This window comes from Abrus precatorius, unplaced genomic scaffold (genome assembly GCF_003935025.1).
Source record: "Abrus precatorius isolate BTA unplaced genomic scaffold, Abrus_2018 Scaffold10, whole genome shotgun sequence".
Lineage (NCBI taxonomy): Eukaryota > Viridiplantae > Streptophyta > Magnoliopsida > Fabales > Fabaceae > Abrus > Abrus precatorius.
The window spans coordinates 33,499,029-33,520,800 of NW_020874292.1; the positions used below are offsets into that span (position 1 = coordinate 33,499,029).

Below are 21,772 nucleotides of genomic sequence, written 5' to 3' on the forward strand. Positions count from 1 at the left end.
AGGGAAAGAGTTATGGCAAAGAGTGAAATGAAGGCCATTGGAATTGTGATTATGATAATGATTACGATGGCATTCACACAAGCTGATGCAGAAGCTCCATCTTCACCACCGGGCAGCCATGGTAAAGCCGAATGTGTTGCCAAATGTGCACTAACATGCGCAACTAAACTTCGTAAGAGTTATCTAAAATGTGTTGTTTTATGTGGGGCAAAATGTCATCACATTCCCTTTGAGGTTGCCTATGATTGCATTCTTGGCAATGACTTGTCCAAGTTGATCGATGACGACATTGGTATTCAAACTTTTACTTACTTTTATTTTTCCTTAATCTTTTGTATTTGTATTTGTAATTAAGTTAATTATGCTTTTACTTACTGTTTATAATTGTCTTTATGTGTCAGATGCTCCTGGTCATGCAGCCTATGTTGTGGATTCATGCTTGCAAACATGCAAGAACAACTAATATGTTGCAAGAGTGCTCAAGGAAAATTTTGTTATGAGAAATGATATTTGTACATGGTGCTGATAAACAAATCTTGATTAATGAATAATATCTATTATTTGTTTTCTATAATTTTTGTCCAACTATTTACTGGATCTTTTTTTTTTTTTTGGCGTTCCTTTCCAAAGATAATCACCAGGAAGTTTCCATGCATGCAAATCAAACTAAGAATTAATGCTATTTTTGTTCCGCGTCTGTCCTTCTGTCACCTTCCATCACAATGGTTATTAGATTAAATTTCTTGATAATTTTGGGTTACCTTACTGAAATCAGAATGAACGAGTATTAAAAAGCATAAAATGACTATAAATGGCCAACACTCATTCATTTTCGCATGATTATATGTGCTCCGTTGAGAAGGTTGTTTTGGTTTTAATAAGTAATTGTTCATATTTGCTTCAACTAACTTGTGTAATTGGCCTAAAAGTATTTTAGAAAATATGACGATATTGATTCATGAACCTAAACCAAATAATTAATTTGAATTTTAAATTTGCTTTTAAAAAGCCTCAAGTTTTAGAGAAGTATATAAATGAATTTAATTTTAGTACAATATTACTGATAATAAGAACGATTCTTGTATTGTGGTCCCTCTGATGCTACTTCTGCAGTGAAAATGAAAATGAAAAAACAGCCGAAACATGTGCATACATATGAAGAAAAAAGAAGCTTGAAGGATATATATATATATATATGTAGGTTATACTCAAGTTGAGAGAAGGATGGATAAATCGTAGCTTTGTTTTGTAAATTTGTGTATTGAGTGTACACAAAAGAAATGTCTCAGAAAGTTGTTTATTTTTTGTGACATTGAGATTTCCATGAATAATTGGGCTATTCATTTTGCTATAATGTATTTTGTTTAAGAACACGTGTACATGTTTTCAAGTTTTCACTTGACTTTAGGAAACAAATAAATACTTTTTTTTATATATAAATTTGAATATCAAGCATTTCTTATTTTGCTTGGAGCTCCATCCCCACACCCTAAAATTTTAGGGTTTTTTTTTTTTTGCTGGAAAAAGATTTCAAGTCTTTACTACAAGGCGTTAAAATAAAATTATCTGATGAATTATATATCAATTATTTTTTATATTTTTCTATTAAAAATAACTTTTAATTCAATAGTTTAATTAGTAATGTTTAATATTAATTATGGAATTATTGAGCAGAGTAAGTCTTATAAGACTTGTTATTATATTGCATTGAATTCATACACTTTTAACATTCAATATTATTAATGAATATTACATTATCATTTAATATTTTTTTCATTAAAGTACCGATATAATAATGAGAATTTCACATACGACATGGCTATTAATAAGTTGAAAAAAGTATTTTGAATAAAAAAGTAAAAGATATATTTTATAAAATTTGTAGGATTTGATAATCTCTAAAATTTTTTAAAATATTTTATTATATTAAATCAACTAAATTAAATAGAAAATATTTTTAAAATTAAGAAATAAATTAAAAAATTCAACGTTCAAATTAAATTGAAATCTGAAATTCAGTTTAGTATTTACTTACAAAATCAATAAATGTTTGATATAAAAGAGGTCATATGATATAATCATATTTTATAAATAATTAGTGAATATTAATTTTTGAATAATAAATTTTTAAGTCGTATTCTTAAATAGAAACACTTAGGGATTAACTATTTTTTTAGTTTAATATTAATAATAATTTAAATCTTATTTGATATGACATAATATTTATTATTCACTGTTATAATTTTTAATCTTTTCTTAATCATGGAATTTCGTCCTAAGGGATGTCAAAAATCCATATTCCTTGTTCAATGGGTCATTCACTAGCATCTTAATTAAACTAAAAAGATTTAAGCTACTCTTTACTTAACGAGTGCATGATGGTTGAGATTCTTGCCAGTTACTAACACAGCTTTAAAACCTATGTTCATGATAAACTATAATCAAATTAACTAATTTCTAAAACTATGTATGAATAATGTAAAGTAGCTTTTGGAGGCTGTGTGCAATGGAAGCTAGCTGTTGGAGAGGCTTGGACTGGCAGATACATGAGGGGTCACTTTGTGGGTTCTCTGCCTTTAGGTGTAGCTAAGCTTTCCCTTCCCAACCTGTCTCCCTCTCTATCTCTTTGAAAAATTATATCTCCTCAAAAAGATAATACCCCGCCACAAGGCTTTAATTTCATTGAACCACAAAACTAATCCCAATTCCACTCCTCTTTTGTTACGTACTCAATTCATCCAAACAATGTTTGATCTATTAAAGGTCAAGTGTTGGTGTCGTTTACCGTGGTAGCATATGATTAGGCCATGGTCTTCTAGTTTATATAAAATAACCATAGGAATAGGATATATATATATATATATATATATATATATAATAGGAGTTGAGAGCCCTCTAGGACCCAACATGTAGGTAAGCCTTGTAGTTCAACTTTTTGGTTCGCAATAAAACACTTGTTGTTTGGTGTGGGGTACTATTTGTTATGAGAAATAGTATTTGTCACGCTGGATGAGGACTTTATCAAGCCACTGTAAGTTAACTTTGTATTTGTGTTTCATAATATTCTTATTCGACATTCATTAATCAATAACACAATAAAAATCTTGATTATTGTTATAATTTTTTTTATTAAAATATGTTTCCAATTGTCAAACTGAACTACAAACTTTTATCCACCTCTCGACCTTTCTCTAACTACTTTACTCTATGTTGATTAAAAAAATCTAGAGATATAAATTGTAATAAGTTGAAACGGGGATTTTATTATTATTATTATTATTATTTAGATGTATATATAATATTATTCTCTCCCATCAAGGAATGGTAGTTAAAATATCCTTTTCTCAAGAATCGTGCATTATTTTATTATTCAGTTCATATCTCTTATTCAATTATTAAGTTGCTGTATCTTTTATAAAAATCATATTTATTTTATGCATATACACATAGTATATTTGTTACAATCACTCCTCATTCAATCGGATAGGAAAAGAAAAGGTTGTTTTGGTGGCAAAGTAAATGCATCCATATGAAAATGGGGTGTTTTCTATTTGTTTAACTTTGTTTCATTGCCTTTTGCCTAGGTTAATATCACGAGTTTGAGCCAGAATGAAAAGGGTATAAAAAGTTCAAAATGTGGTAGGGGCAATAAATATGAATGAAAAACAGCTTAAAGTTTACTATTAATTTGTTTAAATCATACTTTAGATGAAAATAAAGGGAGATTAGACTTTAGAATAGAGCCTAGAACAATTCATAGAGAGAATCGATTTGTCTATGGTAGATATGGAACACTTTGAGCAACAACTAGTCAAATAGTAAAATTTTGAAAGAAAAATAGAGAGTCCCATTTGGGTTTTGGCCTTTTGACGAAGTGCGCTCCCGAAAAGCCAGGTTTAGCGGTCTCTTGTTGTAAAGGAAGTGAGTTTCAATCATTGCAGCCACGCTCCAATGATTCAACGTAAGCTAAAACAATGTAGGAGTACCAATTCATAGTACTTTGTCGTATGACACGTGACACTAACTCTCTTGTTCAAAAGAAAAAAATACACAAAAACAAATGTACACGAGAGAACAAGGACTTTGATTTGATTAGTGCGCGTTCATAGCTAGCATCTATAGATAAGAAGACACCATACTTAAGAGACAAAATAAGAGATTGTTGCAAATTAGGCTTTGTTTTTGCTTTCTTTTGTTTGTCTATAGCTTATATATTCATTCTTCCTTTCCTTCTTTCTTCTTTTTTTTAATTACGCGTAAATTTATTTGGACGATAAAGATAACGTAAATTGAAGAATAAACATAAAAATTGGGTTGAGATCAAAACAAGCGAAGGCGTTTTGTTTAAAATCTTGTATACGTAATTAATGTTGTTGATTGAATGCATTTGATATCTCCATAATCATGCCGACAAGTTGCTATGATCGAAAAGTTTGTCATAGTCCGTTTTTAAGATTAGTATATATTTGTTAACATGTTTTTTTTTATAGAATTTTAAACAATAGCTATTAGAATACATAAAAACATCTAAAAATATTTAATCATATTATATAGTAGATTATCATCTACTATTGATTTTTTTTTTTTGTCATTATCTCTAAATATTAGTTATCATATTACCTTCTTTTATTATTATTTATTTTTTAAATAGTTAGAATTTACGATTAATATAAAAAAGGGTTAAAACTCTATGTTTATTGTAATACATTACAATGTTATTTTAATGTCTCTTTCCTCTCTAAATCTCCTCTGTAACCTTTTATTCTGGTTAATTTTGCCTGATGTTTGAAGTAAGAGTTTTAGCCACAGAAAGAAAGAATAATAATAATAAATGAGACACTAGATAATATTTATATGTATTATAATAAAATGTACAAATAATATATTACAAAACTTGGAGAAATATAGATAGCAATAATGTAATAGAAGAGTCTGTTCTTCTTATTTTAAAGTAAAGCATTAATACATTCACTGCTGAGATCAATATACATCTTTTGCTTGAACCAAGTCGAAAAGAATTACCAGATAAAATTGATAAAATAGTAAACAGCAAAACAAAAAATTGAAGTATTATACCCTTGTGTCCAATATTAATTTGATATTATATCAACACAACCCAACATATTATTATCCAATTGCAGGTGCAATGCATAATTATAGCAAGCGCTTGAAAAGTTCGAGTTAGAAAGAGTAGAAAAGAAAAGAAAATAAAAGTTAACTGTAAAAGCTGGGGTCCAAGTGCCGACCACAATGGGAATCTCATTGATAATTTGCATTGATAATTTAAGATTAATATTATGATGGGGTAACATGATAATAAATTTCTAAAATTATTCTATAGCAACATTATATTCTCTTATATCTTTTCAAGAAATCCAATTTGTTAATAAACTTATATTAGCTTAATAACTACCTTTTAATTGTGATTGTATAGATATTATGGAATATCACATCACACTTCCTCATCTACTGCAGGTTGTGAAAAAAATCCATTAAACACGTACGCATTCTATATCACGACATGTAATATAGAGTGGACAATTCTCTGCATATCTTTTTACATAAAGCAATGGAAATATTATAAAAAATATAATGCAATGAAAAATGGATTGAAGAAATCTGATTGAAAAACTTAAAATATGGAGGAGGGGAAGTAACTGGTACTACAAGTATATTGGGTGTGGTATGAATAAAAGAGCATGGTACGTTGTTATAATTCCAGTAATATAGACTTAAAGGATGGCTTTATCTATATATCTATCAAATATCCCAAAAAAAGAAAGAGGACAACGAAACCATTACCCTCTGAGGGTCACCCCAACAGAGAAGAAGAAGAAGAAGAAGGGATAAAGTGATATACCAAATAACAAAGCACCAACCATGACCCACCGTCGCTCGTGGCACTCATCACCACCCTTCATCAGCCCTCCATTGCTCATCATTCTATTCCCTATCGTAATCTTAACGATCCTCTTCCTCGCCGTGCCGCCGCTTCTCTCCGCCGCCACCCGCCTCCTCCGACCAGCCTCTGTCAAAAACAGCTGGGACTCACTGAACATTCTCCTTGTCGTTTTTGCCATTCTGTGCGGCGTTTTCGCAAGACGAAACGACGACGAACCATCCCCAAACAATAATGACCACGACCACGCCGTTCCGGATCGAAACGCTGCGTTTCGCAAAGTGCCGTTGGAAGAGGGACAATGGTTCGGCTTCCCTGAGGAGAGAAAGGTGTACGATGCCCCTCCCTCCCGCTTCCAGTCACCGGCAACCGGCGTTACCCGGTTGAGAAGGAACAGCAGCTCCTACCCAGATCTGCGCCAGTGGGAAACCAGTGATGACCGTTACAAGTTCCGTTTCTATGATGACTTCGAAATCGATAAGCAGTTTCGCTCGCCGTCCAGGGACCACTTCTCCGCCGTGGAACACCGTAAACGGTGGCCGGAATCACCCCAACAACAAGTAGCAGAAGTACATGTTAAGGAAATTCCCGTGGATACATACGAAATTCGTCCTTCGCCGCCGCCGTTGAAGTCACCTACGCCACCACCTCCTCCGCCGCCGCCACCACCACTACCTCCTCCCTCGGAATCAGCTCGTCATAATTCGAGACCCACGAATCGAAAAGTTGAACGAACTCGTGAGATAACTTCCGAGCTTGATGATCGCGAGTTCTCTAGGATCCGGTCCCCGCCGCCGGCTCCTCCGACACCGCCACCGTCGGCGAAGGCACGATCAGAGCACAAACACGGGAAGAGTGAGCGTAGGAAGAGCTCCGTGAAGAGGGAGATAGCAATGGTTTGGGAGTCAGTACTCTCCAATCAGAGAAAGAAAAAGAAGAAACAGAGGACAAAAAATAATCACAATCACAATTACCATTACGATAACGTCGATGAATTAACAAATAACACGACCGTACCACCATCAACGCCGCCACCGCCACCTCCTCCGCCGCCTCCGCCGTCAGTTTTTCACAGTTTATTCAGAAAGGGACCAGGCAAGAACAAGAAAATCCATTCTGTGTCAGCGCCGCCGCCGCCGCCGCCTCCTCCACCGTCAAAGCGGAGGAGCCAGATCCCTCCTCCCCCAGAACCTCCCCGCCGACGAAACCCCGGGAGACCACCGTTGCCGAATAAAACCGTCAACTTTAACGACGAGACAATAAACGCGGGGAACCAGTCGCCTCTGATTCCCGTTCCGCCGCCGCCTCCGCCGTTTAAGATTTCGGCGATGAAGTTCGTAGTTCGCGGGGACTTCGTTAAGATTCGTAGCAACCAGAGCTCGCGATGTAACTCGCCAGAACGCGAGGACATTGATGTGTCAGAAACGACGGTCACCGACGCCGTCACTAACAGCGTTACGGAGCACAACGGCGACGTAAGTGGTTCCGTTTTCTGCCCCAGCCCCGATGTGAATGTTAAGGCTGCAACTTTCATTGCTCGGCTTAGGGGAGAGTGGAGGCTCGAAAAACTCAACTCCTTGAAGAAGAAAAGCAACGCCTCGTTGCTGTGAGAGGTTACATTACACTTTGTAAAAAAGAGTACCAAAATTTGGCTCTAATTATGGTTTTTTCAGTTCAGTTATTAGAGCCTGCTGAAGAAAAATAATGGTTTGGGTTTGCTCCGTTTTATCTTCACATACTTTGATCGATTCATGGCATTTTGTTATGGTCCTAAAGATGCATTAGAGTTTACGTATAACATATTTGTATAGGAAGATAACTGAGGCTCTGATTCTGTTTTTGTTGTCCTATTGGAGCCTCTAGTAGATTCATTGGGAGTACCAACTTTGGTTTGCCAGTTTGTATGTTTTCATAATATGCACTGAGCCTTTGTTTTCATTTTTAACCTTATTCTTTTAATCACTCTCTAATGCTCCTTTGTCTTGGGAGCAACAAGGTTGTATTTGTTGAATAGTAGTTGTGATTTTGTGCTGGATATATCTATACTAGCCAGCTCGATTCTACAAAGAAGAGTTTGTCACTTGTGTTTTGAAGAACATTTTCAATGGTGACTTTTCCTTGCGACTTACATAAAACAAAGAAAGAAAGGTTTCAATTTTCATGCACGTACTCTAGTTTTTTAGGCCTAAAGAGAACCATTGCCACTAAGAATCTTTGCTTTCCATATCTCTCGGTCAGCCAAATATGAGAGGTGTACGTGTCTAATTCATGCAAACAGAACCCAAATTTTCATTGTTCAGAAATATTTAAAAGTTCTTCCATAAAGCATCATAAATCTTTTGTTTTATGATGCTTTTTCGATGAGCGCAGCCACCAGCAGCTCAGTTTTTTTTTTTTTTAGTAGTTTTAGGTACAACCTAGCTGGTTTAAACCGAAGTGTCGCAAAAGATTTCAAAGGAATGTGAAGGTTAAGAATATATTTTTTAACAAACTTTTTGTTATTAATTAAAATTTATTAAAAATTATAAAAATATATAAAAAATTATTAAATTAAGAGTTTGAATAATTAATTTCAAAGTACAATTTACAACATAATTTTATTTTGTTAATAAATTTTAATCAATAAATAAAATTGAGTTAATAAAATATGTTAAAAGCATGTTATTAACATTTTCCAAATCAAAGAAATTTATACTTTGGATTATATATAATTTTAGTTTTTTTTAATTTTTTAGCTAAAATTTTTTATTTTAAAATAAAAACTGGTTTCTTCTTCAATTTTTTATCTAATTTTTTATATTTTTTGTACTCAATCTTTAATTATTGAATCAATTTATTTTAAAATTTTTTCACTTTAAGTTTTATCAATCAAAACTTAAAAGTTTACCCAAGTAAAGTCGTTAAGATATTTTGTATACTATATTTTTTTAATTATAATTAGAAAGTTATCTTAAAATTAAACAATTAATTTTGTCCATTTTTATTACATGAGTTATTGATATGAGAAAATTATAATTTAACTGAAAAGTAACCCTACGTATGAGTAAGTTTATCAACAGTAAAAATTAAAACGCGAGAAAAAGACAGCAACATAAGAGAAAGGAGGCTTCGTGGCAGTGTTTATTATGTCATCATAAACACTGACACAGCTGTTTTCCTCTGTTATAGTTTTGTCCACCGCTTCAAAATTTTCACCTCTCTCTCTCTCTCTGAATGCATTTACCGTCTTGTATTTTTCCATTTTTATCTTTTCACCTGAATCTTTCCATTCAATTTACATCTCAGTTGCTACATCAAATACCCAAAAAGACCTTTAATGAAATAACAAAGGAGCTTTCCTCTAAGATTATATTTTGCTTTGATTATCTTCCTAAGTATCATGTTATGGTGCTGCAGATTCTCAGTGTACACAGTTATGCAGGCTCAGTACAATGTACTGGGATGACAAAAATATGGCTCACATTTTTAGCAGCATGTTTGTATGTTTGTTTACCTGTACTCAATTAGATAAACCAATGGCTAAATATACATCTGGCGCACTTTATAATGCATGTTGAATGGTAATAGATTTTTCTAGCTTTCGGGGGAAATCAATTTGAGCTTATTCACAAACAAGCCCTTGAGCAACATTTGTACTAAATTCGCTTGTCTCTTGTAAGATTAATATTATGGTGACTAAGAGGATAATTAATTCATATCAGGAGTCGAGAACTCAACAGAACTATTGAACTTCCTATCATTTTACATCGTCATCTGTCACTGATCCTTTTGAATTTGAACAGGTTGCATCTCTGATTTCTTTTTCTCCTTGAGAATTACCTGCCTAGGCATTACATCTAACAGAAAGCTCCCCCCATTCCATACTGCTGCAGAAACCTTCAGTATTTGGAAAACTACAGACAACTCATATGACAAGAATATGGGAACAGTGAGTGCCGTGGTTGCCACAGTAAATATCCCTTGAAGAACAATGTACATTAGCAAGCGATTTTGATCCCCAAGTATGCCACTTAAGCGCCACCACATGTTGTTTGCTTTCTGTGCTTTATTGGAGAGTTCTCTATGAAACAGTCAAGTCAATAAAAATATCAAAAGATGATCTAACTTGCCACTCTAAAACAACATACCCCTCCAAAATAATGGGAATGTAGGAATACTCATTAATTACCTGTAAGAAGTCATGACTTCAGGATCTCTTAAAAGCCGTCGCCGGCGCAAGACGTTGACAATGAGGAAATACATAACCTGCCAGAGCGTGTAAGCTGCTAAGGGAACCAGAAACAGCCATGTCCAGAGAAAGGTTTTATCTTCAATACACGGCCATGCAGCTCTTCCACCCGTTCCCTCTGGTTGCATGGCTACTAAGGTTGCAGGATTCCACCATCGAATGGTAAAGAAAACCATTCCTAATAAATAAACAAATAAATATTGCATTAAAAGCTCAATAAAAACAAATAGGATGCAGCAAGAAACATTTAGTAGACATGTCTATCACAAGTTCATTCCAGTTGTAGCATCTCTCTAGTATTGTAGTGTTTATTTATGTAGAAGTTCAAGCTATTGAATCAGCAAATATTAAAATCACATATTTTCACAATATACAGGATTAACCTAAGTGATTGAATATAAGGATTTATCTGGATATTGTTACGTGAAGGCTCATAAATGGTATGATATCTAACAGGTATAAAATAATACAAGCATAGATCAAGAAATAAAGACATCTGAAAATAGGTAGGAGTATCTTCAGCAGACGATAGGAGTTGGGTGAATTACTGTTATGGTGAAGATCAATAACTAAGAAATGAAAAAGGCCCAGTGAGTAAATTAGTTGATTAAACCCAGGCCAGTGTCCAATACCACTTCAGAATCTTTAACTCTGAATAGAAAAATGATGAAGATGATAGCATTTGAACACAAAGCACATTTTAATAGAGATATTCCATCATAATTTACTATTATGCAAGCTATGCAGAACACCAACACCCAATGTAATTTTTTGGCAGATATTCCCCTGCCAATATTTGATCATAGAAAGCATAAGTCTACAACGATCATATTAGAAGCATATGGTTTTCCAAAATTATATTATCTTGCTGAAGAAAGAGAGGAATACTGAAAAATGAAGGCATAACATACCTGGTAAAAGATGGATAAGAACACTAACAATTTTGTCAACAGAACTGAAAACCAAGCTGCAGCGCCAAACAATCAAAGCCCATGCTAATGGCCCCTGCAACAGCACTTAAATAAGTCAGAAAATCTACAAATGAAACCATTCTTCTGCTAAGAAATCAAATTACCAGGGATAACATGCTTACCTCAGCAAAAGAAAAGCAAACAAGAAAAAGTTTTTCGTTCCTTGAGTAAAAAAGGAGGTCAACCAAAAAGATTGTATTGGCATAGTAGCAAAAATCCTGAAACGCATGAACGATTACTTAACTACCTTATTTTCATTAACATTTCCATAGCGGCAACAAAAAAATGTATAAAACATATTGAGACACTGCTCCAATGATTTTAATTAGCAAGGAAATTAAAAACATAGTTTAAATTCACAGAGCCCTCTTCTAATGATTTTGCAGCCCTGTGCCTCAAACACCACTCAACTTAAAAAAAAAATGTTTCTCTTTAACAGCACAATCAAGATCACCGCTTGTTTTGACAGTGACATATTATTGTTTGTAAACCCTTCTCAAAAAATGCCTAAAGAAGATACAAAAAGATTAAATGGTGCCAATCTGCCAATAAAACCCGTACTAACTAGAAACAAATATATGCTTCCAGAAGCACATAAAAGTTGAAAAATGTTCGACAGAAGTACTTAGAGCCTATGTTAAGCATCTATAATTAATAAAATTTTATTTAAAAAAATAGTATTTATTGGATTGAAAATGCAAAACTATAATAAGTTTGATTTTTTCCAACAAAAATTTACTAATTTTGCATGCTTAAAATGGGTCTTAAAAGCCGGTGTTAACAAAAGCAATATAGTTTCATAAGTAAGTGTCCAACAAACTTAAAAAACAGAATTTGGGATACACTTAAAAAACAGAATTTGAGATATCGTTTACCAGGAGATAGTAGTGCCATTTCTTGAACCTATAATATATCCATCGAAGAGGAACAAAGACGACATAGAACAAACAATATACTAATGGAACGTCTTGTGGTCCTGAAAAAATAAGATAATAAAAAATTGAAGAATAATAAAAGAGAAGCAGAAAAACCATAGCACTGTCAGAATCAACTTACTTGCCCCCAACAGAAAGCAAAACCCACCAAAGCTAAGAACCCCCAATAGATGAGTCACCTTCACAGTTACAAAGAGGAAAAAAACATCACATCAAACTCGAAACTTGTTCAAAATTAACACACCCAAGTAGTCGCACATAATGAAGAAAAAAACATATAACTAGGTGCATGTCTGATGTTTTATCATAAAAACTATAACTAGCCACATTTGGTGAATTTGAAGCAAATCCAAACACACCATAAATACACGAATCAGAAAGCAGGAAAGACCCACCTTGTTGATGAACCTTTCGTGTTCTTCAGCTTGTTTGGCTATCTTAACAGCTTGTTTGGACAATACCTCCTTCGTTTTGATCCAAAACAATAACAAACCCATATTATTATAACAATCAAAAACAGATACAGTCATGTGTGGAAATCAAACAAAAAATGGTTTGAAGGTGAAATCTTACCTTGGACCTGTCCCTGAACCTGCGCTTGGTCTTTGCAGAGGATTCGTTGTATGTATAGTCCGCATGGTTTTCGTTGTCCGACATATTAACTTGTCAACCAGTTTTCGATTCAGACAAACAACGATTGTGCTGTGCCGTTTGCACAGCCAGAATTCTGTTAATCAAGTTTCTCTGTTCGTCGTATATATAAATACACGAACGGTGATGATAAAAAGATCTATGAAATTCTTTGATGACTTCAAAAAGTAATATAATTAAAAAAAAGTTACCTCACTCGATTTATAATAATTAATATAAAAATTATATTTATGATATATTTTAGTTAATAGATTATAGAAAAATTATGTAAATAATAGGAAAAAATTATTTTTTATAAATTATAAAAATTATCGGTTTTAAATTTGAATAAAAAAATATTTAATTTTTATGTATTTTTTAATTTGATGTATAAGAATCTTCTAATTAAATGATAAAAATTTTAAAATATAATAAAAATGAGTTAATGCATTGATACTTATTAACAATTTTGTTAATTTTATTTGTTAAATTTAACTGTAAGCATTTAAAAATAAAAAATTTTAATAAAAAATAAAATATTTATTACATTAAAAATATAAAAATATATCAAATTTTGTTAATAAGATATTATATATATATATATATATATATATATATATATATAAACTTAGTATTAGGATGGAAGTAAACGAAACTGAAAAGTTAATTATAATATTTAAATATTTTTATTTATTATATTATTATATTAAATATTAAAAACTTAAAAAGTTTAGTAGAGAATAAAATTTATAATAATTTTTTAAAATTTTATATTAAAACTATATTATTAATATACTATTATATTTTTTAATAAAAAATAATTTTAAATAATAAATTAACTGTTAGATATAAATTAAATAAAAAAATAAGATATAAAAATTTTCAGTAAAAATATTATATATATAAAACGGAAAACAGGAGAGAGTAATGAGTAATCCAAGGGCAAGCGAGCAATGAGCAAAGAAAGGAAAGGGAGGGGACACACGTCAATTTGGGTTGAAAGAAAGGAACTATCAACTATTAGGAGAACAAAGAGAAAGAGTGAAGGTGGATGTCACGGAAAGGATACAACTGTCAACAAACTATTTTTGTAAGTCGGCACCTCATGACATGGAAAACTGCGTCCTCATAACATGTTACCACAATTTCTTAAGCTAAATCATTCATATATAACACTAACCATCTTCTTATATTAAAATAAATTTAAATAGTTTTATATTTATCTAAATTTTTTATTTAACTTATATTTAATAATAGCTAATAAAATAATAAATTATAATTTATCAAATATACATTAAATAAAAAAATTTAATTAAGTATAAAAAATTTTAAATTTATTAATATAAAAAAATTATACTTCTAATATAAATATTAAGTGATATATTAACTAATATATTGCTACTCATAAAATTTGTTGTAACAAAGATATAAAAAATTACGTCTAAATTCTGGTCAAAGATATTTTCTCTCTCCAAGAAAAGTTTTCTTGTTTCGAGAGAGTTTTTTCACTTTTTTCAATTAGGGTCTCTCAACCCTAAGTTCCTTTCTGTGTTTGCGCTGTTGTGCTTCTCGTGGGCTCAGCTAGCAGCCATCGCGAGATATTGATAAAAGTTTTCACTGGATCTGTGACTTGGAGGCTGAAGGAAGATAAGGAGTAGATTACAGAAGAAGAAGTGTAATCCAAAGAAGAACTGAATTTAATGATCAGAAGCAAAAAAAAAGTAAAAATAGAATATAAGAGCACCATGGACGTAGTGATCCGCTAACACAAAGGAAGGATTGTGAAAAAGGTGTTTCTAACCAGGTGCTTTCTTTTCCTAAATCTTCGTTATGCTTGTCATATAAAGAAAAAGTTTTGGTTGGTAAGGACACAAATCTAGAATTTAATGATAAAGAAATAATAAAATCGGTCTTGGAAGATTTTAAGATTCCTTTTGATTATGATAAACCTGCTATAGAGGGAAATGAGGTTCAGAAACTATGCCCTGAAATAAAAGTTCTGGTAGAGGACTATGAAGTTTGGTGTAATTCTTAGAAATACACTTTGATTGTAAAACTATTAGGCAAGAATATTAGTTTTAATTTTCTAAATCAGAAGCTGTCTAATCTATGGGGTAAAAATGGGAGCCTCAAGATCCTGGACCTCAATAATGATTTCTATTTAATAAAATTTGAAAGTTTAGAGGATTATAAGCATGCCCTCTTTAGGGGGCTCTGGCTAATTTTTTATCATTATCTTCTTGTTCAGCGTTGAAGGCCTTTATTTAGACCTCAAGACTACTGTCTTAGGAAGATTGTTGTTTAGATTAGGGTTCCTAACCTACCTCTAGAACTTTATAATGAGAAATTTCTCTGGCAGGTTGGGTCTTGCCTAAGAACTATGTTAAAAATAGATCCTCATACCTCTTTACTTGCGAGAGGAAAATTTGCTAGGATATGTGTTGAAATAGATCTTAACAGAAAGTTAGTCCCCTTCTTCAAAGCTCTAGGGCAGGAATTTAGAGTTAAGTATGAGAGTTTGCATTTGATTTGTTTTCATTGTGGAAAATATGGGCACAAGATAGATTCATGTAAAGAAAATTTTAAGCTAGTTCAAGAAAATATAGAACATGACCCTTTACTTAATAATCCTAATATAAGAAAGGAGTCTGATCCTAATGACATGGAGAGCCTCTCTTGGGATAGTATTCAAGATAGGCATGAGGATAGTAATAGTGAAGAGCTAAATAGATTTGGCCCTTGGATGCTGGCTAAAAAACCAATTAGGAAAAAGCCTGGACAATTCAAGTCCATGAGTGATTCTATTAATTCTGGGAAAGGTAAGGAATCCTTCATAGGTTCTAGGTTTGGAATTTTGGATAGTTCTCATGATTTCCAAAATCAGGAAATGGGCAATGATAATCAGAATATGGAAACCATTATTTGTGAGACTAATTCTGAAATCAAGAGTATGTTGGTTTCTAGTAAACCTAAGCATAAGAATAAGTTCCCTATAATACCAAACTCCCAACCTAGCTCTAAAAAGTTACCTAAATTAAAATTAAAAAATAGGACGGGCAATCATAGTAGTGAACCTAGTGCTGGTTTAGTGAACAAAATTCACGCTATTTCTTATACTCCTCTGGAGAAAAAGGTTAATGATAATCAAGAAGATACCTTTCAGTTAATGAGAATAATGCAGAAAGATTTAGAAAGTCAGGCCAACATGGGGAAGTCCATTCAGGACCTCTTAGGAATGAATCTTATTCAGGCTTGGAGTCCTCAGCTAGGAGAACCTCCTGATACTGTCTCTTCCATGAATAGTGTAATAAAAACCAGGCCAAAAGTGAGTTACAGTCTGACTCAGTGAAAACTATGCCTCTGGATAGCAGTCTAGTAAAGGACCAGTATCTTAAAGATGCATTCTAATTAATCCACTTTCCATATTCATGAACTGTCTTTTCTAGAACTATAGGGGCCTAACAATAAAACCTTTTCTAGGTTAGTGAATGACTTAATTAGAATTCATAATCTTGACTTGATTGCTTTATTTGACCCTAGAGTTAGTTTGGACAAAATTATTAACAACTTAAAATTAGATGGCTCAACTAAAGTAGATGCAATAGGATTTTCTAAGGGAATTTGAGTCTGCTGGAATACTAAGAAAGTTAAAGCTTCTGTGTTATTAAAAACTAAGTATGTTGTGCACCTTAAAATTAGCAATCTTGGTCAACCTGATTGGATCTTATCATCAATTTATGCTAGCCCCTAAGAAAGGACTAGAATTGATTGTTGGAATGAACTTATAGATTTTAGCAAATCTATTCAAAGCCCTCGGTGCCTTGCTGGGGATTTCAACTCAGTTCTTTATGACTGGGAAAAGAGAGGCGGTAGTTCTGTTAGTCAACAACAAAGGAAGAGTTTTGTTGATTGCTTAAATAGGTGTGACTTGTATGATTTGGGTTACAAAGGTAATCCTTTCACATGGCAAAGAAGTAACCTAAAAGAAAAGTTTGATAGGGTGGTTACAAATGATGAGTGGAGAGTCTATTTCCCTAATAGTTCAGTTACTCACATTCCAATTTTAAAATCTGATCATGTTGGACTTTGGCTCAGAATAAGAACAAATAAGCAACTTCCTACTCTTGTAAAGCCTTTCAAATTCCTATCTCCCTGGATCTCCCATCTAGATTTTCTTAACCAGGTTAAAAATTCTTGGTTTCCTTATAATTCTTGGAATGATAACATCAACAGATTCAAAGATAATATTTCTTACTGGAATAAAACTACTTTTGGTAATATTTTTTATAGAAAGAAGTGTATTTTGAGTAGAATAAATGACATCTCTTGTAAGTTAGGTTCTATGGATAACTCTTTCTTATGTAATCTCATGAAATCCCTCTGAAAAAAGTACCAACAGATTCTGGACCATAAGGAATCCTATTAGTTTTACCATTACAGATCTAAATGGCTTAGCTTAGGGGCTAGAAACACAAAATTTTTTCATAAAACTGCTATTTTTAGAAGAAATAAAAATTTAATTGAAATTTTAAAAGATGAAAATGGAAATTAGGAGTATAATTCCTCAAAACTGAAATTCATAATTCTTGACTATTTTAAAAAGTTTTATTTTGATCTCTCTCCGTATAATTCTACTCTCTCCACTACTACTTTGTTTTCCCCTCTAAGAGAGTGTGATAGGCTTAGTTTATCATCCCCAATCTCTATAAATGAGGTTAATGCCTCTCTTTTTTTCCATTGGTAACTTTAAGTCTCCTAGACTAGATGGTATCCATGCTCTATTTTATAAAAATCAGTGGAATTTCTTTGCTCCTTTCATTTTTAATTTTGTCCTGGATATATTTCAAAACCCTGCAAAAATGGCTGAAGTCAATAAAACCCACATTAGCCTCATTCCTAAGATGGATAACCCTGAATATATTAGTAACTTTAAACCTATATCCCTATGTAATGTTAGCTATAAAATTATTACTAAAATTATAGCTAATAGGTTGAGAGCCATTCTTCCCCATATTGTATCAGCAAACCAGACTAGCTTTATTCTTGGAAGGCAGGGTAGTGGCAATGCTATCATATTACAAGAAATAAATCATTCCTTCACTACCCTTAAAAATAGAAATAATTACGTGATTATTAAGCTTGACCTTGAGAAAACTTATGATAAACTGCGGTGGAATTTCATTATCCAAACTCTTCGGGAAGTTGGTCTGCCCTCTGACCTTATTAATTTGATCATTCATTGTATCTCTTCCTCTATCATTGCCATTAATTGGAATAATGACCTGACTGAGGAATTCGCTCCCTCTAGGGAAATTCGCCAAAGGAATCCTCTTTCTCCTTATATTTTTGTACTGTACATGGAAAAATTAGCCCATTTAATTAAAGATAAAGTAATTAATAATGATTGGTGTCCCTTCTCCTTTACAAACCATGGTCCTAGTGTGTCCCACCTTTTCTTTGTAGATGACATTATCCTACTATCCAAAGTTAATTATCATCAAGCGAACCTTATTAAGGAGATTTTATCTAATTTTGGTACTGCCTCTGTCCTAAGAATAAATAATGAAAAATCCTCTATTTTCTTCTTTAAAAATACTGATTCCTCAATTAGTAAAGTTGTTTCTGATTACTTAGGCATTAAGCCATGTAAACAGATAGGGACTTACCTTGGTATTCCTATTGTCTCGAATAGACCTACTAGAAACCAGTTTTCCTTCTTGATTGATAAAGTTAGGAAAAAATTATCTCTTTAGAAAATGAAGTCATTATTTATAGCGGGTAAGGTGACTCTTGCTCAATTGTGTATTATAAGCATCCTATCTTATAACATGCAAGCCCTTTGCATTCCTAGTGCTATTTGTCATGAGATTAATAGTATTTGTAAAAAATTGATTTGAGATTCCCTAAATGGTAGAAAGTGTCATCTTATAAGGTGGGAAAAGATTTGTACTCCTAAAAATGAAGGGGGTTTGGAATTTAGAGATTTGAACACTCTTAATAAAGCCTACATGATGAAACTCTATTGGAGGCTAATTAGTTCTCCTTCTGACCTTTGGGCCCAAGTGCTCACCCAAAAGTATAAATTTAAGCCTATGAGTGATTCTCATGTTAGGAATAATATCACTAGATCATCCCACCTTTGAAAGGGAATAATGGTTGTCTGGCCTCATTTCTCTAAAGGTATAGGTTAGGTTGTTAGAGATGGCATGTCAATTAAATTCTGGACAGATAATTGGGTCTCTAATTTCTGCAATCTTTCTAGATTTACAACTTCTTCCGTCTCAACTCTGGATCTGAATCTTCCAGTGACTTTCTTTATAGTTAATGGGGAATGGGACTGGTGCAAAATCTCTTCTGTGCTCCCTCACCAAATCTGCCAGTCCAGTAATTCAATTAGTCCTCCATCTAAAGATGCTGCTAGGACTGTGTATATTAGCTTTTGACCAGCAATGAGTTCTTTTCCATTAAATCTGCTTACTTATTGCTGAACCAAATCAGGCAAAATGTTAAGACTAATAATTCTTTGTTTAAATCTGTCTGAAGATGGGAGGGCCCTCCCAAAATTGCATTTTTTCTTTGAAAAACTGCTCATGAGAAATTATTAACCAATAAAGAAAGATTCAAAAGGAAAATGTCAGACTCTCCTTTATGTAGTAGGTGTGGGGTTAATCAAGAATCTGTAATTCATATTTTAAAGGATTGTTTTTATGCTAGAGATGTGTGGAGTCATTTTGTTTTTGTTGAGCATTGGATAGATTTTTTCAGTTCTGGGTTGTCTAATTGGTTTGTAAATAATCTCTCTTCTTCTAATCATAATACATTTCAAAATTGGAAGTCTATTTTTGGTATTATGATTTGGTACTTATGGAAGGATAGAAATGATTTAATTTTTAATAAAAAGTTTGTCAAACCTGATAATGTTGTTGTAAAAACCTTGTTTGATGCAGATTATTATGCTTTGTGTTGCAGGAAAAAGTATTCCTCCTATCCTAATCAGTTAAGGTATCATTGTGCTGTGAGATGGACACCTCCTCTCGCTAATAAACTAAAATTAAATATTGATAGAGCTAGTTCTAGAGTTGCGGGAATTACTGCATGTGGGGATTGATTAGGGATGCCCAGGAAAGATATATTACGGGTTTCCACAGTAAAATTGATTTTTGCTCACCCGTGGCTACTGAGCTTTGGAGTTTATTTTTTGGCATCTAACTAGTGGCTCAACTTAATCCACCCATTATTTTGATAGAATCTTATTCAAAGGCTACTATTGACCTTATTTTGAAGTTGTAGCCTGCTTTTTACTCCCTTTATCCGCTAATTTGTAGTATTAGAAATACTTTGAAAGCTATTTAGTCTATGAGGTTGTCTTATATTTGTAGAGAAGCGAATTCTTGTACTTGTTCTCTAGCCAAATTAGGTTTAGAGTTACGTTCTCCCTTTTATCATTTTTCTAATCCCTATTTCCTTTTTTTGAGTTTGAATTTTTGTGGGACTGGTTTTCCTAGAACTATAGTATAGTTTTGTGTGTATTGGGTGTGTTGCCCCCTTTTTTAGCAATATATATATATTGCTACCCATGTTTTATCAAAAATAAAATATATTTTTTAAAAAATTCTTAGTCTCTTTGAAAAAAGAAGGCAAAAGAAAAATATAATAAATTATTCAAAAGATTCTTTTAGGTTTAATTATATTTTTTTAACTTTTATAATCGTTTAATTTTAGTTTTTTAATATTTAATTGTATGATTTTTTTAATTAAACAAATTTCATACATTCGTCAAGTTATTATTTAATTTTTGACTAAAATAAAGATGATATTCTTCTTCCTTCTCTTCTCCATAGTCAGAACTATATCATTGCTAATGACATTTTTAAAGAAAATGTTACATAGATTGACATGTGAAAGTTCTTCGTCCTTTTTTTCTTCTTTTTTTCTCATTGTCCCTTGACAACAACTTCACTGTGTCTTACTACTTCAACATCATCGCAATCATTATTTTTGCGATAATAGAAAGAATCCTCTTTTTGTGTTCGATAAAGAATATCAGACCTTGTAAGGGTTTTGTCACTAACGTAGCTCCGTGGATCATGATCATTGAAGCTGGCACATTAAGTTCAGATTATTCAAAATACGATATGCTAAAAAACGAAGAAACATTTCATTTTACAACAGATGAGGCATGGAAGATGAACCAGTCACCTGTCACCATGCACCTATATTGCTATAGAAAGATGTAAATCTCAAAGAGAGAGAGAAAATGAAGGAACAAGAGCATCTCAGCTAAGAAAAAAGAGGCTACTTGTTGGTCTAAGTGACTTCTCCTGGCGAAGCTCCAATTAACTTTTAAATTAGTTTCACGATGCAGAAAAGTGATTGAATGGATAGGAATACAGATTATGTGCATAAGTAATATCAAAATCGAAATTTGAAAAATATGTAACACAACTAATAGTATTTTTTTTTTCCAAGGGTATTCCAATTAACTTATACACTCCTGGGAGGCAAAGAAATTTTTTTTTTAAAGAAAATAATAAAAACTTCACAAATATTTACACTAAAAAATTATCTATATATTAAATATAATAAAGGAGAACAATTTACGTCTAATTTTTTAAGGTATTTTTATGTTATTTATTAATTAAAATTGTATTTTCGTTTTTATAAAAATTTATGTAATATTATTTTAAATTATTGATGCAAAACTTCAATTTTAACTGATAAATATTGAAAATTTATTTTAAAAATCATACAGAATTTTGTTGTAAAATAAGTAACCTTATCCAAACAATAACTAAACTAAACTAACTCTACCTTAATATAACATAAATCAAGATAAAATTCATAGTAACATAACAATCTTAAAAAAAAATTCTAATGAACTTAAAATCATATCAGCACGAACTAGTTGTGTGTATAATAATTAATATAAAAATCATATCTAAAATATATTTTAATTAATTAACAATGCAAAAGTTTCTATACTGATAGTGGATTGACATTGAACTCCTACTAAAAATAGTTGTTAATGATATTACTTTTTCTTAAAAATAAATCACTAAAAATTTTCATAATTATTTAAAAATATTAAAATAGAATTTAAATATTTCTC

At 32.1% G+C, this 21,772-nt stretch overlaps 2 protein-coding genes across 4 annotated transcripts; one reads left to right on the forward strand and one right to left on the reverse strand.

Moving 5' to 3' along the window:
• The first annotated feature begins 5,880 nt into the window (after positions 1 to 5,880).
• Positions 5,881 to 7,509, forward strand: LOC113852324 (formin-like protein 20). The gene has a single exon (XM_027482556.1). It carries the CDS (start codon positions 5,881 to 5,883, stop codon positions 7,507 to 7,509), a length of 1,629 nt encoding a protein of 542 aa, XP_027338357.1.
• Positions 7,510 to 9,449: 1,940 nt separating this feature from the next.
• Positions 9,450 to 12,780, reverse strand: LOC113852743 (uncharacterized membrane protein C776.05-like). 3 transcript variants are annotated; one of them, XM_027483103.1, is made up of 8 exons: positions 12,607 to 12,780; positions 12,429 to 12,497; positions 12,155 to 12,212; positions 11,974 to 12,074; positions 11,221 to 11,316; positions 11,039 to 11,132; positions 10,068 to 10,305; positions 9,537 to 9,959 (listed from the first exon to the last, which is right to left on the reverse strand). In XM_027483103.1, exons 1-8 carry the CDS (start codon positions 12,688 to 12,690, stop codon positions 9,656 to 9,658), a joined length of 1,044 nt encoding a protein of 347 aa, XP_027338904.1. In that variant the 5' UTR covers positions 12,691 to 12,780; the 3' UTR covers positions 9,537 to 9,655. The 3 variants fall into 3 exon arrangements, with proteins under 3 accessions (XP_027338905.1, XP_027338904.1, XP_027338903.1); XM_027483102.1 differs by having other exon boundaries at positions 12,429 to 12,558; positions 12,602 to 12,780; XM_027483104.1 differs by lacking the exon at positions 11,221 to 11,316 and having other exon boundaries at positions 9,450 to 9,959.
• Positions 12,781 to 21,772: the final 8,992 nt, after the last annotated feature.

Bases quoted from the DNA above. Each gene is read 5' to 3' on its own strand.
- LOC113852324 (XM_027482556.1), top strand. From the start codon at position 5,881: ATGACCCACCGTCGCTCGTGGCACTCATCACCACCCTTCATCAGCCCT.
- LOC113852743 (XM_027483102.1), bottom strand. From the start codon at position 12,690: ATGTCGGACAACGAAAACCATGCGGACTATACATACAACGAATCCTCT. The intron at 11,317-11,973 runs GTAAACGATATC...CATGCGTTTCAG, and splicing joins AATGGCACTACTATCTCCTG to GATTTTTGCTACTATGCCAA. The intron at 10,306-11,038 runs GTATGTTATGCC...TTTATTTATTAG, and splicing joins TCTTATCCATCTTTTACCAG to GAATGGTTTTCTTTACCATT.